Source organism: Equus quagga, chromosome 15, assembly GCF_021613505.1.
Source record: "Equus quagga isolate Etosha38 chromosome 15, UCLA_HA_Equagga_1.0, whole genome shotgun sequence".
In the NCBI taxonomy this organism is placed as follows: Eukaryota; Metazoa; Chordata; class Mammalia; order Perissodactyla; family Equidae; genus Equus; species Equus quagga.
The window spans coordinates 73,325,414-73,343,106 of record NC_060281.1 but is presented as its reverse complement, the minus strand read 5'-3'; the positions used below and the strand labels follow the sequence as shown (position 1 = coordinate 73,343,106).

The following is a 17,693-nucleotide window of genomic DNA, read 5'->3' as shown; positions in this document are numbered from 1 at the left end:
CCGGGGAGGGAGACATGGGAGCCATCTCCCAGCAGGCTTCCTCGGGGGCTGTCAGCACACTGGGGAGCCAGACTCCTGGCTCTGCTCTGTTGCCGAGGTCATTTCGGTCCTCAGCTTCGTCAACTGAAAAAGAACGTTTCATTTTACCCACAAGTGTAGTAAAATCGAGACCATGCAGGCTGGAAATCAGACCAGTCTGAATTAGTAAAACATCTAAAATGTACAGAATTTTAAAAAATTCTAACTTCTTTTTTAACCACAAAAATAATGCATAGTTATTGTAGAAAGGCTATAAAATGCACACTTGCATATTGAAAAAAATTTAATTACCCCATACATGGCAACTACTTTTAACATTTAAGTGCACATAACCTTTTATTTATGCATATATGTCATTTTCTTAAATTTTAAATGGCTAAAATAGTACAAAATTCAAAAGCATGTGCAGTGAAAAGCCACTCCTCTCCCCCTCCATCCTCATGCCTCCTGGTTCCCCTCCCTGAGACTGCCAGTGTTCACTGTGTAGCCTTCCAGAACTCTTGAGTGCACACACAGACTTTACACACCCAGATGTCAGGGACTCCACACAATGCCTGCACCTCGCTGTTTCTGTTTATCGCTAATCTGGGAGATGATTCCGTATCAGCACTCGAAGAATTTCCCCATTGCTTTTTTTAATAGCTCTGTAATAGTCTACGTGTGATATACATACATGTTTAACAGAATTTTCTTCAGATACGGGCTTATGACTCTCAAATACTCATAGCCGAGACTCTGATAGCAAAGGATTACCTAGCAGGGGTCTCTAGAGGAATTGTTTAAATGATCAGAAAAATAAGGTGTCTTTTCATTAATTATATATACTGGTGCTTTTAAATCCGTACCATCCAATAGAAGTTTCTGTGATGATGGAAAGTTATGTTGTCTCTGTTTGTGCTATTCAGTACAGTAGCCACTAGCCCATGTGGCTGCTGAGCACTGGAAATGTGGTGCGTGCAACCAAGGAGCAGAATTTGTCATTCTATTTTAATTAATTGAAACCTAAGTTGCTACATCTTGCTAGTGGCTACTTCTTGGACAGTACAGCTCTAAAGTACATAGAAAGAATGTTTGAAAAGTGTCCCTTTGAGATTTTTCACATTTTACAGCATGAGTTTACTCAGTAAATTTCCCAGTGAGAACAAAGCTGATCTTGAGCCACAAGCCGTCGTTGGGGGAGGGTGAGCGATGCCTGTGTGAGGCTCTGCGTTCCCTCCGTCAGGAGGAAGTGTGCACGCAGGCCTTGTGACTCCAGTGCTTTGGTCTACAGCAGGACTGCCTTAAGTGAGAAGAAGCCAACTGTGAAGCCAAAGTCGCCGGAAAAGAGCAAGCCAGATGAAAAGGACCCAGAAAAGTCACCCACCAAAAAACAAGAAGGTGAACGAGCAACTTGGGCCTAAGGCGGGGTCAGGGCTGCTTTCATCCTGGAGAGGCGCAACCCACCCCGGGAACCAGCCACCACCACCCTGGGAAGGGGCTGGGCTCCCTTGGGTTCCAGTTTAGGCCTGGGCAGCGTTGCCAGAGGCTCTAGCAAGACACACCTGGCCAGTGCCAGTTACTGCCCCAGGATGCCATCTTTGATGACCATGAACTTAGGGAGGTCAAATGGCAGCTCCAGAAGTGCCATACACCCTAGGTGAAGAGTAGATGATTGTGACTGAAAGTGAGGATCTGGAAGTCTGCTTAGAAATTTTCTTCCAGAAGGCGCTTCCCTGGGGCCGTAGAACTTTAGTGTCCTAATGGCCCAAGCCAAAGTGGAGAAACTATTCTCGTTGTCATGAACACTGCTTAGTCAGTCAGATTGTTTGTGAGATTAGAGAGAGAAGGGCCTGTGGGAAAGCACTGCGCCACTTGATCCCCAGCCCAGACACGTGAGGCTGTGGCTCGGAGACCCAGGAGGGTCAGGGGTGGTGCACGTACTGGGCAATGGGTGGAGTCGGCTGAGGAACAGGCCCTGGAGTGATGGGAGATAAAAGGAGAATCAGATGAAGTGGACCCTGAAAGAGGGGATGCGGCCAGAGCGTGTTGTGAGGCTCCCACTGTGCACAGTTCTTACCAAATGCCTAACGCTGTGGACTCTCTTCCGTCAGTCCCTGAGGAAAAGTATCTGACCTTGGAAGGATTTCACAAGTTTGTTATTGACCGAGCCAAGCAAGACATCCGTAGTGTCTGGAGGGCGATTTTATCCTGTGGTTATGATCTGCATTTTGAGAGGTAAGAGGGAGTCCTTCAACGCAGTCGATGCCGTGTGTGGAATTTGTTGCAGCCACTGCATGCATCCCCAAGAAAATACTTCCTGGGGAGCCATTCCGTCTGCCCTGTTTTTCATGCCTACTGAGTTATTTTCTAATTTTTCATAATTGTTAAAGTGGGTTTTCTAACCCATTTGAAAAGAAACCCTGTTCGAAACAACAGAAATTTATTTTCTGGAGGCTGGAAGTCCAAGATCAAGATGTCAGCGGTGTTGGTTTCTCCTGAGGACTCTCCTTGGCTTACAGGCAGTCCCCTTCTCACTGTGTCCTCATGTGACATTTTCTCTGTGCACCCGCGTACCCGGTCTCTCCCTCTTCTTGTAAGAACGCCAGTCCTCTGGAACTGGGGCCCAGCCCTTACGACCTCATTTAACCTTCATTACCTCCTTAAAGGCCCCGTCTCCAGACGCAGTGACACACGGGGAGAGGCCTTCAACACAGGAACTGGAGGTAGAGGCTCATTTCAGTCCCCAACAGGGATGATTTCTAATTCCAAAGGATGTTCTTCCTCGGAGTCACACTTTCTCTCTGAGTCTCCACTGCCCTCCCCCTCCCGAGCAGGAGTGCAGCAAGGTCACTGCTCACCAAGTCTCCAGGGCCAAACAAATATGGTGTCCTTCTCCTTTCTGCCTGTGAGTCCCAGGCAGGCAAGATGTTTGCAAACCACAAGAAATCCCCCTGCCCTCTCCCTCTGGCTCACTCACACGCGGGCCTGCACGCCCTCACCCACAGCAGCACACACTCGGTGTCAGAGAAGGAGTGGCTGCCAGAAGCATACTTTCTAGAAATCGGTTTTCAGTGCTGAGAAATTGTTTACTGCCTGGCGCCAGCATTTTGTACCTTCATTGAAGGCTCAGAGTCAATCCCCAGATGGGCCTTGGCATCATGGTGGCAGGGACAAGGTTTCTGACTTGTTTTAGAAACCAGTAAGAGATGACTTTGGGGGTTTGTTGAAAGTAGAATCACCTATTTTGGACTAGAAACTGCGTTCTAAGTGGGAAGGGAACAAATTGGACTACAGACTCATTCCAGAGGGACGCATTTGTTACAGCTGGGAGGGCTCCTTCCTGTGTGTTATGGCGCCATGCGATGCCTGACACACCTTCCCTCCTCACCACAGCTGGTGTAAGGGCGGCCAAGGGCATCTGCCTGATCAGCCAGCCTGGAAGGGGCTGTGAGGGGACCCTCCCGGCAGAGGGGACGCCCTTCTGAAGGAGCAAGGTCTCTCTCAGCACTCCTTGGGTGAGACAGAGGTGGCCTGTAGTGAGGAGAGGCCTGATGCCACGTCTGCCACCTCCCTGAGATGGGCCCTCCCCGCGTGATGCACCCTATGTTGCATAGGGCCCACTTGAGGGGCCATGGGCTCTGGAACTAGGGGCACCTGTCCATTCGCCAGCCCGCCTGCCCGCCTGTGTGGGTTTAATAGCTTCGTGTTGTGGAATAAGGCCATGCCCACAGTAACAACCTCATGCAGTTTATACACACACGCGGAGAGGTCCTGAACTGTGTCCAGGGTCATCACTTTGTCACGTCTCAGTAAACATCTCCCCCAGCATTCTCTGGGGGTGGCCTTTCTCAGTGCTGTGGAAGGGGTCAGATAAGACATACTGTTCTACAGTCTGCTTTGTTTTCGTTTTTCCACGTCATTCCATATTATTCTACCAGATGACTGTAATGGCTGCTAGCACTCTGTTAGCAGAATGTGGTGTGATTTATTCAGCTGACCCCCTAGCGGTGGAGTCGGGTTGTGTCAGGTGTTGCTGTAGTAAGGCAGCCCTGCAGTGACATCCTCACAAACACACCTTTGCCAGTTCAGGTAGCTCTGTGGGTGCCCCCTAGGCTGGGATCGCTGGGTAAATGGCCCTGGCTCCAGTAACACCAGCAGCTGGCGCTCACTGTGCCGTTGGAATGTGTCAGGCACCATGCTGTGTGCTGCACAGGCATCCTCATGGCACCGCGGGAGGCTTTGCTGCTCCTGGCTCCATTTATAGGTAGAAAAGCTGAGGCTCAGAAAGTAGGCAGCTCCATGGCCCCGGTCACTGTGGGCAGCCTAGACCGCACCCCCGGCCTCCAGAGCCCGAGTCCTTCGCCGTGATGCCCTGCTGTCCACATGCAGATGCATGTTGCCAGACTCTCCAGAAAGGTCATGCCGTCCCACTCCCTCCGGCCTGCTCAGCTGGTTTTGAAAGGAGCTTTTCCCCTCACACCACATGGTCCCTCTGCAGTCAGCATCTTGGCTGAGCACCTGGGAACAGCCTGGGAGGCAAGGCTATCCTACAGACGTCTTCCGGGAGCTGGGATGTGGCTCTGGAGGAATCCAGCAGCGCCCCCAGCGGCCCCTGTCCACCTTCTCGCCCGCCCCCAGGTGTGCCTGCGTCGACGTCCGGCACGCACACAAGGCCTCGAGGAAGTGGACCCTGGAGATGGACGTGGCGCTTGTGCAGCACATCAACCGGCTGTGCCGCCACCTTGCCATCACGCCTGCACGGCTCCACCCCCACGAGGTGTATCTGGACCCCGCAGACGCCGCCGACCCCAGACTGGCCTGTCTCTTGAGTATGTGGCCCTCAGGGGTGTGCCTTTCGGGCCGTGCCCCCTGCACTGCCCTGTGGGGGTGTCCCCCACGACGGTACAGGGGTGTGTAGAAGGACTGAGGCCCATTACACATCCGTTGACCAGATCCTTAAGAACACGTGCTGTGACCCAGATGGGTAAAAAAGGGGGAGAGAAAGATGCTGATGTTGGTGGCCAAATGGAAGTTTTGTGGCCTTATTACATGCTTGTTGCAACCAGGCCCAGCAGCAGATGCAGGAGGGCAATGGCTGGGAGGCGATGCCTCCCCATCACACCCAGGCCTCTGCTAGAGGCCACGTGGAGGCCAGGCTGGCATCGGGAGTGAGAGGGGGTCAGAGCAGTCTGATAGCTTACGTTAGAGGCATTACCTTTAATTACGAGAGAGTAACACGTTTTTGTTAGAATCTAGGAATACACAAGTAATGCTCACAAAAAAATGGATGTCGTCCATAAATCCATCCCTGAAAATGACCTGTCATGACATGTTGGCAAATGGCCCCTGGGCTTGTTTCTCTGCCTGTCTGCGTGCATCCATAGGCTGCTGCTCAGCCACGTGTCCACGTGCCCTTGCTCTCTTCTGGATACTGCAAAGGTCAGCGTGAGCAAGAAATTGTCCCGACAACATCAGTCCCTCCCAGTTGGAGAGGAGACAGATGTGAGGACAAACGAGTCACAGGCAGTGTGCCAGCGTCACAATTTCCTGGGTTTAATATGATGTCACATTGGGGGAAGCTGGGTGAAAGGTACACAGGACTCTGCACTATTTTTGCAACTTCCTATAAGTCTGTGATTACTTCAAAATTAAAAGTTAAAAATAATACAGTATGGGGGCCGGCCCGGTGGCACAGCCGTTAAGTTTGCGCGCTCTGCTTCCGCGGCCCGTGGTTTGCCTGTTCGGATCCCCGGGCAGGAACCTGGGCACCACTTATCAAGCCATACTGTGGTAGGCGTCCCACATATAAAGTAGAGGAAGATGGGCATGGATGCTAGCTCAGGGCCAGTCTTCCTCAGGAAAAATAATAATGATAATAATACAGTTATGTAGCCCTAGCATGGCCCCCAAGGTAGGCTGGGGGCGCCTCGGATTCCTTAAGAGCCAGGGCCCCCTGCCTGGCCAGCCCTGGCCTCACCCTTTGCTTCTGCTTGGCATAGGCGCAGGCAAATTGGGGACCCACTCAGTCACAAACAGCATCTCTGGGTCCCAGGGATAAAATCCTCTGCAGGAGCCTCCTGGTTCCAGTTGAAATGCCCCACTCCTGGAGGCCCTCCCCAGCGACAGGGACCACCTGAGTTGGTTCACAAATAAAGTCTCAACCTCCTCGGCTCAGACCGCAGCCTGACCGCCCTATGCCCTGCAGGTGTGCCCATCGAGAGCCTGCGCCTGCGCTTCGCGCTGCTGCAGTCCCTGAACACCACGCTGGAGACCTTCTTCCTGCCCCTGGTGGAGCTGCGCCAGACGCCCATGTACACCCGCAGCATCGCGGCCCTCCTGAAGGAGGCCAAAGGTAGTGCCCGCGCCCCGCGGGGCAGAACCCACAGGCAGAGTCACCAGGCCATCGCCTGGCCTCCAGGCGGCTGCCCAGGACGACACCCTCGCACACACACGCGCAGTCGTACATTTAACACGCAAGTCTCCTTTGGAGCAGCAGTTCCACCCGAGAACAGTTACTTTAATGATGCTCTGAAAAAGTTGAATTTACTAAAAAGTTTTCAGATTATTATGTTAAAGCTCTGGCTCACTGTCTGCTCCCCACATTGCTACAACCTGGAGATGACTGTTATTAACAAATGAGTGTCTGTCCTTCCAGACTTGTCTATTCACATACAAATAGATGCGCACACATAATTTTTTGTCTTTTTTTAAAAATCTAAAATGGGTATCATATCCTACATTCTGTTCTGAACCCTGTTTCTGTTTGAGAATGTGCTGCAGAGATCTCTGGGCATCGCACACACGGAGCTGAAGGCCTGTACATTCCACGGCGTGGGGCCCATGGCTTGTTCATAGCCTCTCCCTGTTACAGACACTTAGGTGGTTTTTAGTTTTTGCTGTTTCAGAAAATGCTATAGCAACCCTCCATGTTCTTATGCATTTGGGTTTGTATTTCTGCAAGCTAGGTGTCTCCTGGGCTTGGCAGAGGCCTGGGGCTTATGCAGTAAGCTTGGGGTCAGTACCAACCATCTTCCAGAAAGTCAGGACCACTTATGCTCCCACCGGCATGGTCTGCGACTGCCCACTCAGGGGCCTGACGGCCGTCCCAGAAGAGGAGACAGACTCAGGGGGACAGTGTGGCCTCCACTGCCTTTGGGGGCGACTCAGAGGAAGGGGAGCAGCCTCATCCCTGCTCTCCACGTTCCTCCCTTCAGGGCTCATCTTCTATGACACAAAGGTGACTGTGATGAATCGGGTGCTGAATGCCACCGTGCAGAGGACAGCTGACCACGCAGCACCTGAGATCACTTTGGACCCACTGGAAATTGTAGGAGGTGAGACTAGCTACACATACCAGAAAATGCAAAATAGCAATGCTGAAATGAGTGAGTTGATTTCTCACGCAAAAAGAAGCCTTTAGAAGAAAAGAGTCCAGGGCTGCTTTGACAGTTCCTTATTTGTCTGGCTGCTTCTGTCTTCTGCTCTAATGTCCCAGTGTGTGACTTCCACCTTCAAGGTCACCTCACAGGGCTGGCCCGATGGCATAGTGGTTAAGTTTGTGCGCTCCGCTTCAGTGGCCTGGGGTTCACAGGTTCAGATCCCGGGAGAGGACCTGCACTGCTCATCAAACCATGCTGTGGCAGGTGACCCACACACAAAATAGAGGAAGATTGTTACAGATGTTAGCTCAGGGCCACTCTTCCTCACCAAAAAAAAAAAGAAGAAGGTCACCTCATGAGCTGTGCATTCTAGGCAACGGGGGAAAGGGGAAAAGCAGAAGGAGCCTGCTGCTCCATGGAGCCAACACCTTTCCTTCATGTCTCGGAGAACTCAGTCACATGGCCACACCCAACTGCAGGGGCGGGTGGGAAATGTAGGCTTCATTCTGACTGGCCACGGACCTACTAAATTCAGGGTTCGGGCCCCAAAGAAGAGGGGAGAATGGATGTTAGGGAGGCAGCCAGGAGTCTCTGCTGCAGCACGCAGACAGACTGGCTAATGTTGTGAAGGACACCCGCTGGAGGCCATGAGAGGAGAGCCATTCGGAAGGATGAGGGGGCCAACCACTGAGAGAACAGGGGAGGCGGTCTCCCCAAGGGAACCGCAGGGCCAGGCCATGACAGAGTTGACAATATTCCAAGCACAGAGAGAAGGCCAGGAGGCTGAACCCCAGAGGGCAGGGTGAGGTCCAAGAAACGGGCAGAGGCCTGGCAAGGCATCTGTCCTGTGGCAGAAGAGCAGACATGGCCACTGGGAGGCTCTTCTCAGTTATTCTCTCTTTCCAGGGGAGATCAGAGCTTCTGAAAACTCCTACTTCTGCCAGGCTGCCAGGCAGCTGGCCTCAGTGCCATCGTCTCAGCTTTGTGTCAAACTGGCTAGTGGCGGCGACCCCACCTATGCCTTCAACATCCGCTTCACCGGGGAAGAGGTCCATGGCACCAGTAAGTGGCAGGCCTCTGCCAGGCTGTCCATCCAGACAGTTCGGGGGGAGGCTGTGTTTAGGATGTAAAAATTCCTGGAGCTGTTTTATCCTAAACTGCCCAGATCTCTCCCATTAGCAAGAACGAAAGCCACGTCCTTGTTACTTGGCTCTGCGGAAGCCAGGACTGTGCCCAGAGAGACAGTCCCATCCAGGCTCCCTGGACCCAGCCCCCACAGACTTGTCCCTGCCCCCAGGGGGATCTGGTGCCCACCGCTGGTCTGGGACGTGAGCACAGTGCTGTCCAGAGTTGGAGATGCTCCTCTGATCAGTGCTGGCGGTGCCCTTCCTGCCGAGCGGACTCAGGAGGGATGCCCTCAGTGCGGAGTGGCACAGGGGTTGGTTGGGCTAGAAGCTCGTGTGTGCCCTGAGAGACGGCGTCGGGGAGCCCTTGGCTAGAGTGGCATCTTCTTCCTCTCACTCTGTGGGGATGGGGAAGAGCAGAAGCCACTCCCTCGTGGCCCTTCAGTCCCGTTAAGCTCCAGGCGTTCAGGAGTGTCTCCCCTGGGTGGGAGAAGAGAGGCAGTTCTTCAGCGGGGCACACTGGGAGGGCAAGGCTGTCCCTGGGGCAGCTCCTCTCCCTTCCCTCTCTGACCAGGGGGACCCTGTTCCAGCAGCAGCCTCCCCGACAGCCTGCCCCGTGGCGTCCTTGGGGCACATCTCCCAGGGTCTCAGAACAGCTCTCGTTCCCCGAGAGCTCAGGATGCGCCGGCCCACGCTCAGCACCTCACGCTCCTCATTGCACCAAAGCGTCACAGGATGCCGGCCTTGTTCCCCTTTACAGATAGGGAAGCTGGGACACCACAAAGTTAAGTAGCTTCCCCGGGCTCAGGCAGCTCACTGGGCTTCAGGCCCAGGTCTGTGCGATTCCAGGCCCAGCCTTGGCCTCAGCGACTTCAATAGGCAGCCGTGTGCTGCCTCCCTGTGGAAGCTGAGTGAGGGCCAGGCCCAGACATCTGTCCCCAGGAGGGTCCTCCGTGTGGCTCTGACCGAGCAGTGTGCGTGCACAGCTGTGCTTAGAGCTTGCTGACCTCGGGGCACTGACGGGGGACCTGCCGAGAGGGGAGCCTTGCACGAAAACCAGGCGCACGCTAGGAATGGCGGTGGAGACGTGATGGGCGCGGTCACCCTTCGTGTCTCTGCACATCGTCCATTCGCTGAACCAGTCCTGGGCCCCTGGGCCTCTGGGGGAGGCAGCGCCCAAGAGAGCAGGGGCCCTGCTCCTGGCCCCGCCCGGGGAGACGCACGTGGATCAAATAGGCCCACACGTCGGCCTGAGCTTGCGGGGTAGGGGGTGCCTGCGTGAGGTCTGCCCTCGGTCTTGTCGAGCCCTTGAAACTAGCCTTTGAGTTCGATACGGTACTGTCCCCATTTGATAGACCCAGTGAGTGAGGCTGGCTCAAGGAAGTGAAGGGATTTCCTGGGGGTGGCACAGCAGGACCTGACCCCAGGTCCCCCAGCCCTCAGGCGCGTTTTCTTTCCACTCCACCGTGGCTGTGGTCAGGTTGGCATATGACCTGGCGTTCTGGCTGGGGACAGGGCCTGCGGGCAGGGTGGCCTGGTGCTGATGGGTCTCCATCTGTCCCGCAGGTGGCTCCTTCCGCCACTTCCTGTGGCAAGTGTGTAAGGAGCTGCAGAGCTCCTCCCTCTCCCTCCTGCTGCTGTGCCCCAGCTCGGCTGTCAACAAGAACAAGGTGAGCCGCCCGAGGCAGTGGCTTGGGCTCATGGCTGGGGGTCCCCCTCGGCCCCATGCCCTTTCGCACACCTTCCTGGTCTGGTGGGACTGGCCTCGCTGCACTGGCCAGCAAGCTCTGGGACTGGGCGTGGCCTTGCAAGGGTTCCCTCCCGCCTGCCCTGGGCACAGTGGCCTGGGGCGCCAGGAGGAGTGGAAGCAGACATGCCCCCTCAGCGCCGCCTCCACCTGCAGGGCAAGTACATCCTGACGCCCAGCCCCCTCACCTACGGGGAGGAGCAGCTGCTGCACTTCCTGGGGCAGCTGCTGGGCATCGCCATTCGAGCTGACGTCCCTCTGCCCCTGGACCTGCTGCCGTCCTTCTGGAAGACGCTGGTGGGTGAGCCCCTGGACCCTGACCAGGACCTGCAGGAAGCAGACGTACTCACCTACAATTATGTCAAGAAATTCGAGAGTGTAAGTGAGAAGCACAGTGATTCTGGGGGAGTGGGGTCCCAGAGCAGTGCCCGTGTCTCTGCCTCTGGACCAGGGGACACCCGAGCTCCCCAACTCAACACTGATTGGGCTCTCCCAAAGAACGCTGGGGAATGTGCACCATCTCTGCCAGCAGAGCTTGCTTCGTGGGAAGAAAAGCCTCTGGCACCCCTCCCTGCTGAGAGCCGCCGACTGGGGTGACGTGTCCAGCCCTGCGGGGCCTCCCAGGGACACAGGGGTGAAGGGTTCCTGGCAGATGAAGGCGCAGAGGTGTTGGGTGGGAGCTGCTACACGCAGACCCAGCTCCACTTTTAAGAGCTCTGATTCAGGGCCTCAGAAAGAGCCCAGAACGTCAACTCTTGGTGATCGCCTGAGATGGCCGGGGAAGACGTTGGGAATGGAGCTCTTTCTCCCTCTCCTTGTGCCTTGGGACAGACAGAGAGAGTGAGACCACAGCAGTGTCTGACCATCCCTCTCCACACAGACCAGCCCCCCAGGGGGGATGTGGTCGGGGCTCGAGCTGCCCCTGGGCCTGAGAGCTGCTCAGGTCTGCACATTGACTCAGCAGTCACCGAGGCCTGCCGTGGCCAGGCTGTGGCTCCCATCCCGTCCTCGGGGGCTTCCAGGCTGCTCTTGGTTCCGCAAGGCCTGAGCTGGAGGCCTGTGTTCAGAAGTCCTCACAGCAAGGCCCAGAGGGAGCGAGGCTCAGAGAGTGAGCTGGCTGGGAGCAGAGCCCCCAGAGGAGCCCAGGTCTCCTCAGCTGGAAGCCTGTGCTTTTCCGCACCGCAGGCTCCCCTCAGGTTAGAGACTGTCCCGGCAGAGTGGGGGGCCTCTGCTCCGACCCTCCCCCTTGAGGCCAACTGCCTCTGTCACGGGAGGCAGACTTTGTGTCTGAGGCCTGGCCGGGGCTGCCCTCCACGGGGACCTCAGCTGAAAGGTGTCCACTGACTCTGCCTCCACTGGCACAAGACTTGATGCTCCCATTGCCAGGCTCTCCCTAGTTGTCCCCCCAGCTACCACTGGAGGGCAGCCAGCGCAAGGGAGCAGCAAAGCCAAAACGGGGATGAGGCCGAATTGTCTGAAGGGTCAGAACAGGACAGCCCCATGGGCTGGGGATTTGGGTCCCTGCCACGCCCTGCTCTGAGAAGTCCTCCTGGGTCTGGAGATGGCAGCAAGGGCCTGGGGCAGGCATGGACTGTGAGATGGTGTCCAGGCAGACAGTCCAGCCCAGACTTCCTTCTGAAGGGGATGGGCAGGGCCACTAGAGTGCTGGGGTGCCAGGACTACACTGAAGCGGGGGGGGGGGGGGGGGGGGGGCGGCATGAAGCAGGAAGAAACGCTCTGCACTTCTGTCAGGGTGCCTGCGGCCTTCCCCGTGCTGGTGAGGTTGCTGCTAAGGACACAGTCTGGGCTCAGACCCTACCTCCCACCTTCCCTGTCCCAGAGCTGCAGGCTTATTCTCCTCTGGGTCAGATCCTGGTGTCTTGGTAACCCGGCATGCACATCAGCATCTTGTGTTATTTTTTTGCCAAGGACATTGGCCCTGAGCTAACATCTGTGCCAATCTTCCTGTTTTTTCTTGAGGAAGATTAGCCCTGAGCTAACGTCTGTGCCAGTCTTTCTCCACTTTACATGTTGGTTGCCACCTCAGTGTGGCTGACCAGTGATAAAGGTCTGCACCCAGGATCCAAACCTGCAGACCTGGGCTTCTAAAGCAGAGTGTGCCAAACTTAGCCACTATGCCACGGGGCCAGCACCACATCAGTGTCTTTTGGACCCTAGTTTTCATGTGCCACATGGTGGAGGAAGTAGCCCAGATATTTTCTAGAGATGGAATTAAGTCAGGGCTCTCTGGTAGAAGTGACAGAAATCTCAGCTCAAACCAACTTAGGAAAATTTTTTTAAAAAGTACAGATAGAGGTTTGGCTTCAGGCAGGGCTCAATCCAGGTGCTCAAATGATGTCATCAGAAATCGGTCTCAAGATGGCCCCCAGCAGTACACATCTTACAGTCATGTCCACAGCAGTGAAAGAGGGCTCCTGCTTCCAAATGGTAACAGGAAAAGCCCTGCAATTTGAGTCTGTTAGTCAGGCCTGGTGCACATGCCCAGCCCTGAATGGATGGCAAGCTCTGATTGGCCAGGCCTGTGGCTGTGCCCGTCCATAGTGACCAAGGATACCCCCCACCCAGACAGTGCCTGGTGTTTGCCCAGCAGGAGATGGTGGTTCCATCTTCCAGGGGCCCTGGGAGCGGGGCAGGCAGTGAGCCTCGGTCTGCCTCTGCCCTCCAGATCAACGACGAGACCGAGCTGGAGGCCTTGTGCGCCGAGATTGCCTCCCAGCACCTGGCCACCGAGAGCCCTGACAGCCCCAACAAGCCCTGCTGCCGGTTCACCTACCTGACCATGACGGGCGAGGAGGTGGAGCTGTGCAGCCGCGGCCGGCACATCCCCGTGGCGTGAGTGTGCGCAGGGAGGGTCCTGACCAAACTGGCCAGCCGGGGTGTGAGAGCGCCGCCTGGACTGGGGCACCGGGTGACAGGTGGATTTCACCAGTGGGAGGGATAGGAGGCAGGACGTTGGGCGCCAAGAATGGTGGTGGAATGTCTTCAGCAGAAGGACTTTGTTCGAAAATACCAGCTCTGAGGTCGGGGACACCCAGAGGCAGGAGAGAAATTCACTGAGCTGCCGGCACTGAGAAATCTGGGGCGCTGGGCTGGAGGCCCCCACCGAGAGGCGGTCCAGGATCTCTGCCTGAGTGGGTGTGGCCCCCAGACCTGGGAGCAACCCCGTCAGCCTCCTCAGCCTCCTCCCTCCCCTGCGTCCCCCTGGCCTCCGCAGGTGGGAGAACAAGGACATCTACGCGGCAGCCATCCGGAGCCTGCGGCTGCGGGAGCTGGAGAATGTCGAGTGCGTGACGGCCGTGCGGGCGGGCCTGGGCGCCATCATCCCCCTGCAGCTGCTCACCACGCTCAGCCCCCTGGAGATGGAGCTGCGGACCTGCGGCCTCCCCTACATCAACCTCGAGTTCCTGAAGGTCAGTGGCCCGGGGCCAGGCTGGGTTGGCAGGCAGAGTGTCGGCAGTGGCTTGTCGTAGTAATTCCTGTGTCCCAGCGCTCCATCCTCCTCATGTGTGGCAGGGGCGTGCTCATCCTCCTCTCACAGCTCAGTAAACCAAAGCTAAAATTGTCACTTGCCCAAGGTGACACAGCCAGTAAGTGACAGTCAGACTTTACACCCAGCTCGCCTGCCTTCAGAGCCCATACCTTAAGCCACCACCCTGAGGGGAAGAACATTCTCGCCTGTGCCAGCCTCCCGCAGGCTCGGCCCTGCCTCTTACCAGCTGGGGGACTTTGCCTAAGTGACTTCACTTCTAGTGGGCACGGTGACGGAACCTGCCCAGTGGAGTCAGGGGGTGGCGCACGCGGAGCCTCTGCTGCCGGCCCAGTGCACAGGCCAGTCACACAAACAGGTGCCGCTACGACGACCTTTGCGGTCACTGTCATTGCCGTGACCTCCCCGTGTCCTGCGGCCATCATTTCCCTGCTGTACCCTGCCCGGGCCTGCTCACGTCTGGGGCCTTTCTTCCCCAGGCCCACACCATGTACCAGGTGGGGCTGATGGAGACGGACCAGCACATCGAGTTCTTCTGGGGGGCGCTGGAGATGTTTGCCCAGGAGGAGCTGTGCAAGTTCATCAAGTTCGCCTGCAACCAGGAGCGCATCCCGTTCACCTGCCCCTGCAAAGACGGGGGCCCCGACACAGCACATGTGCCCCCGTACCCCATGAAGATCGCCCCCCCAGATGGCACAGCAGGTACTGCCCGCCCTGGTCGGGTTCCAGGTGGGGGGCCACGGGCCCTTCTCTCAGTTTGGAGCTGGGGCTGCTGGGTCCTGCATGAGGGAAAACAGTGGACAGGGACCCTGAGCACCAAAGCCCAAGTGTCAGTGGGGTCAAGGCCCTGGGGCGGGGTGGGGGTCACGTGCCTCCCACACCTGACCTTCGCCAAGTGGCATACAGGTCCGATGTTAGTGTGTCCTTTGATGATGTTTTAGAAAGCTAAAAATCCAGAAACATTTTAATCTTCCAACTTTTAAATCAGAAAAATAATTCAATTAAAAAATCAAAACACAACCCTTTGCTGGCCAGACTTGTCTGCAGCCCGTTTCCCCGCAGGTCAGCAGTATGGCACCTGTGCTGCGCAGCAGCTGTGTCTGCCCTTTTCTCCTCCGGAATCTCCTCCTGCCCCACCCGGGCCCCCAGGCCCTCAGCCCCTCCTGCCGGGCCACCCCTCGCAGCCAGGCCTCCCTGGGACCCGCGGCCCGCCCCCTCACGCCGGCCGATGTCTCCCGTAGGTTCCGCAGACTCCCGCTACATCCGAGTGGAGACCTGCATGTTCATGATCAAGCTGCCCCAGTACTCCTCTCTGGAGATCATGCTGGAGAAACTCCGCTGTGCCATTCACTACCGTGAAGACCCCCTGAGTGGCTGAGGGCAGGCAGCCGCAGAGTTAGGCTGTCACCGAAGCACCGCTCTGCCGGCTTGGGAAGCCTGCCACTGCAGGCATGTCCCTCCGGGGCCCTGCGTGAGGAGTTGGTGACATTCTCCTTTTCCAAACTTTTGTCCACATTCCAGGGCCTCCTGGAAGGACTTAACCTTTGTATGTGTACGTTTCGTGGTGGGTTGGTTCTTTTGCTACCTGTTTGTGGTATGTTTGTAGGATAGTTTAGTTCTCCGACAGTTTGTGTCTCATTTGATCTTTCTGGATGTTGTCCTTCGTGGCCACCAGATTCTGAAGCCGTGAGGCCGCAGTTGGTTCCGCCTCACAGAACTACCCAGCAGGAAGCTGGTGGTGAGATGCCCTCGGCCACACAGAATGTCCTGTCCTTTCTGCGGAGCATCTCCACAGACAAGCCTGTGGCCAGCCCGGCCCCTCCTGCCTGGAGCTGGGGTTTCTCCTGGACGTGGCTCCCGCAGGCCTCCTTCCATCTTGAAACGCTTGGGCCAGTTACCCAAACATGGGAGACACACAGGGAGCTCTGTGTTAACCTGGCTTTTATGGTCTGGGCTTCTCTGAGGAAAGCCCAATGGGGCCCCCTCCCTTCCCGCCCAGATAACACTCTCTGCTCTGTCTCTTCTGGGCCCCTGGGTCTGACTGTTTCCCACTGAGTGCTCCCTGGGAGCAGACCAAAGCGTTCGTCCCTGACCTTAGTTCAGAGAACCAGGCCACTGCGTCCCAGCTCCGGGAGTCGAGAGGACACGCGGAGTTGGGGGCACGGTGCTTGAGTGGGGCCTTTTTCCGAGACTGATTGAACAGGAAAGCACATGATTCAAGCCAGGCCCACTCCTGTGCTCAGAAACGGCCCTTCCTCACTGCAGGGTTTGTGACGTGAGGACCGGAGGAAAGGGCCACACGCCCGTTTAGAAAGAGCTGACTGAGGTGCTCTGTTCAATTCGGGGTCTGCTTCAGTGACTGAGACACTGGGGGTCCTTCTGCCCCTCTGGCCGGGCCCGCCCAGCACCCCCTTGCCGCCCCATGTCAGTGTGTGTGCCAGGGCTGAGCTGCTCCAGGCTCACCCCCTGCCCCAGTGCATTTGTGCCCCCAATAAGTCTTTGTCCAATGGGACTTTGTCCAGGAGCAGCATATGCCATCTTGTTGGACACTGTCATTTTGGGCCTTGCCAGTTCACAGAATTGCATCACTGTATTTACTGTATAATATTGTGAATAGGGGACGTTTGAGCGAGTGCTGTCTAGAAGGCTTTGGAGTGTGACTGCGGGTGAGAGAAGGAGGGTGTGCTCCTCCCTTCTCTGCTGTGACCCAGGCCTGCTGCAAAGACGTGTGGATTGTAGAGTTAGAGCCAGTAGCATCCATCTCCTCCCTACGATTCTTAGGAAATACATTAAGGACCATTATAGAAAAGATGCCCCAACCTAAGGAAAAGATAAACCTGGATTAATCTTTCCGGTGCGTCAGTTACATTTGATGCAGGATCAGTCACGTCTGGAGGTGAGTGCCTGCAAGCCCTTCCCTCCCTGACTAGGGGTCCCCAGGGCGTAGTCCTGACGCCAGGGCTCCTCTTGTTTCATTTCTACATAATGAAAGAGCCTTTGGATTTATTAGAAGTGGTTTTTCCTTCCTGTATTTTTAAATTCCTGGTCCCCTCCAATCCCTCCCATCCCTTGAATGGACTCGGAATTCTGTCAGCTACCTCCCCACAAGGGGTTCGGGAAGCTTCTGTTGGCCCGTCACTTGATGAGATCACAGCTGTGAGTAAGATTGCTGCTAAGACGACTGCTTCTCCCAGAGAGCACACTAAGGTCCAGACAGATCCAGACCTTGGCCCCAAACGATGTGTGCTGTAAAGTTACTTGATGTATATTTATTATAATTATTTATGGTTGCATTTAACAAACTTTTCATTCAATTGGATGCTGTTTACACCATTGCTGTGTAAAGGAAGCTCACTACAAGAAAAAACTCACACCAATAAATAACCTTCATCTAATTTTGATTTATCTTAAGAGTTGTGTGATCATCTGCTCTTGCTGAGAAGAGTCAAAGGCTGACATGCTTGGGTGGCTGATACTTAAGTGCCGCCAAGCGGCTAGGAATTAAAGTATTTCTAATTATTATGGTCTCTGCACTTGATGTGGTTCTTACTCCATTTGCTCATGAACTACCCGTTCCCCCTACTTGACCCCTTGCCTGTGAAAACACATTTTCATATGGAAAGTATGACTGAAGGGATGGAAATCCAAGGTCAAAGCTTGACCTTCCCCCGCATGTTCTGCCCACTTCTTATCCTGAGCTAGTCTAGACTCTGTGCCAGTGTGAGGATTTTCCTCAAGTGAATTGTTGCACTAGAAGAGTCTGGGCCATTCTTGGACCACGTATCCTCCTGTGGGAGCAGACAGTGGATTTAGAACTACTTCGTGCAAAATGCGGGGAAGAGGAAAAGATTTAGCTCAGCAGTCTTCTCTAAGATCAATGCTCTGCCCTCTTCTTGCCAGCTGTGCCCACCCTGGGA

The 17,693-nt window shown here is 55.6% G+C and overlaps 1 protein-coding gene across 5 annotated transcripts in view; it reads left to right on the top strand.

Annotated features, from left to right (window-relative positions):
• HECTD4 (HECT domain E3 ubiquitin protein ligase 4) overlaps nt 1-17,298 on the top strand; it is a 183,327-nt gene extending 166,029 nt beyond the window's left edge. For 4 of the 5 annotated variants that reach the window (XM_046641289.1, XM_046641287.1, XM_046641288.1 and 1 more), the window contains exons 65-76: nt 1,310-1,416; nt 2,130-2,253; nt 4,657-4,847; nt 6,224-6,370; nt 7,233-7,352; nt 8,304-8,459; nt 10,088-10,191; nt 10,425-10,646; nt 12,955-13,121; nt 13,504-13,699; nt 14,256-14,478; nt 15,018-17,298. In XM_046641289.1, the coding sequence (XP_046497245.1) occupies nt 1,310-1,416; nt 2,130-2,253; nt 4,657-4,847; nt 6,224-6,370; nt 7,233-7,352; nt 8,304-8,459; nt 10,088-10,191; nt 10,425-10,646; nt 12,955-13,121; nt 13,504-13,699; nt 14,256-14,478; nt 15,018-15,154 (1,894 nt within the window). In that variant the 3' untranslated portion in view covers nt 15,155-17,298. The remainder of the gene's footprint in view (nt 1-1,309; nt 1,417-2,129; nt 2,254-4,656; nt 4,848-6,223; nt 6,371-7,232; nt 7,353-8,303; nt 8,460-10,087; nt 10,192-10,424; nt 10,647-12,954; nt 13,122-13,503; nt 13,700-14,255; nt 14,479-15,017) is intronic. The other variant, XM_046641286.1, reaches the window with a different exon arrangement.
• The last annotated feature ends 395 nt before the right edge of the window (nt 17,299-17,693 follow it).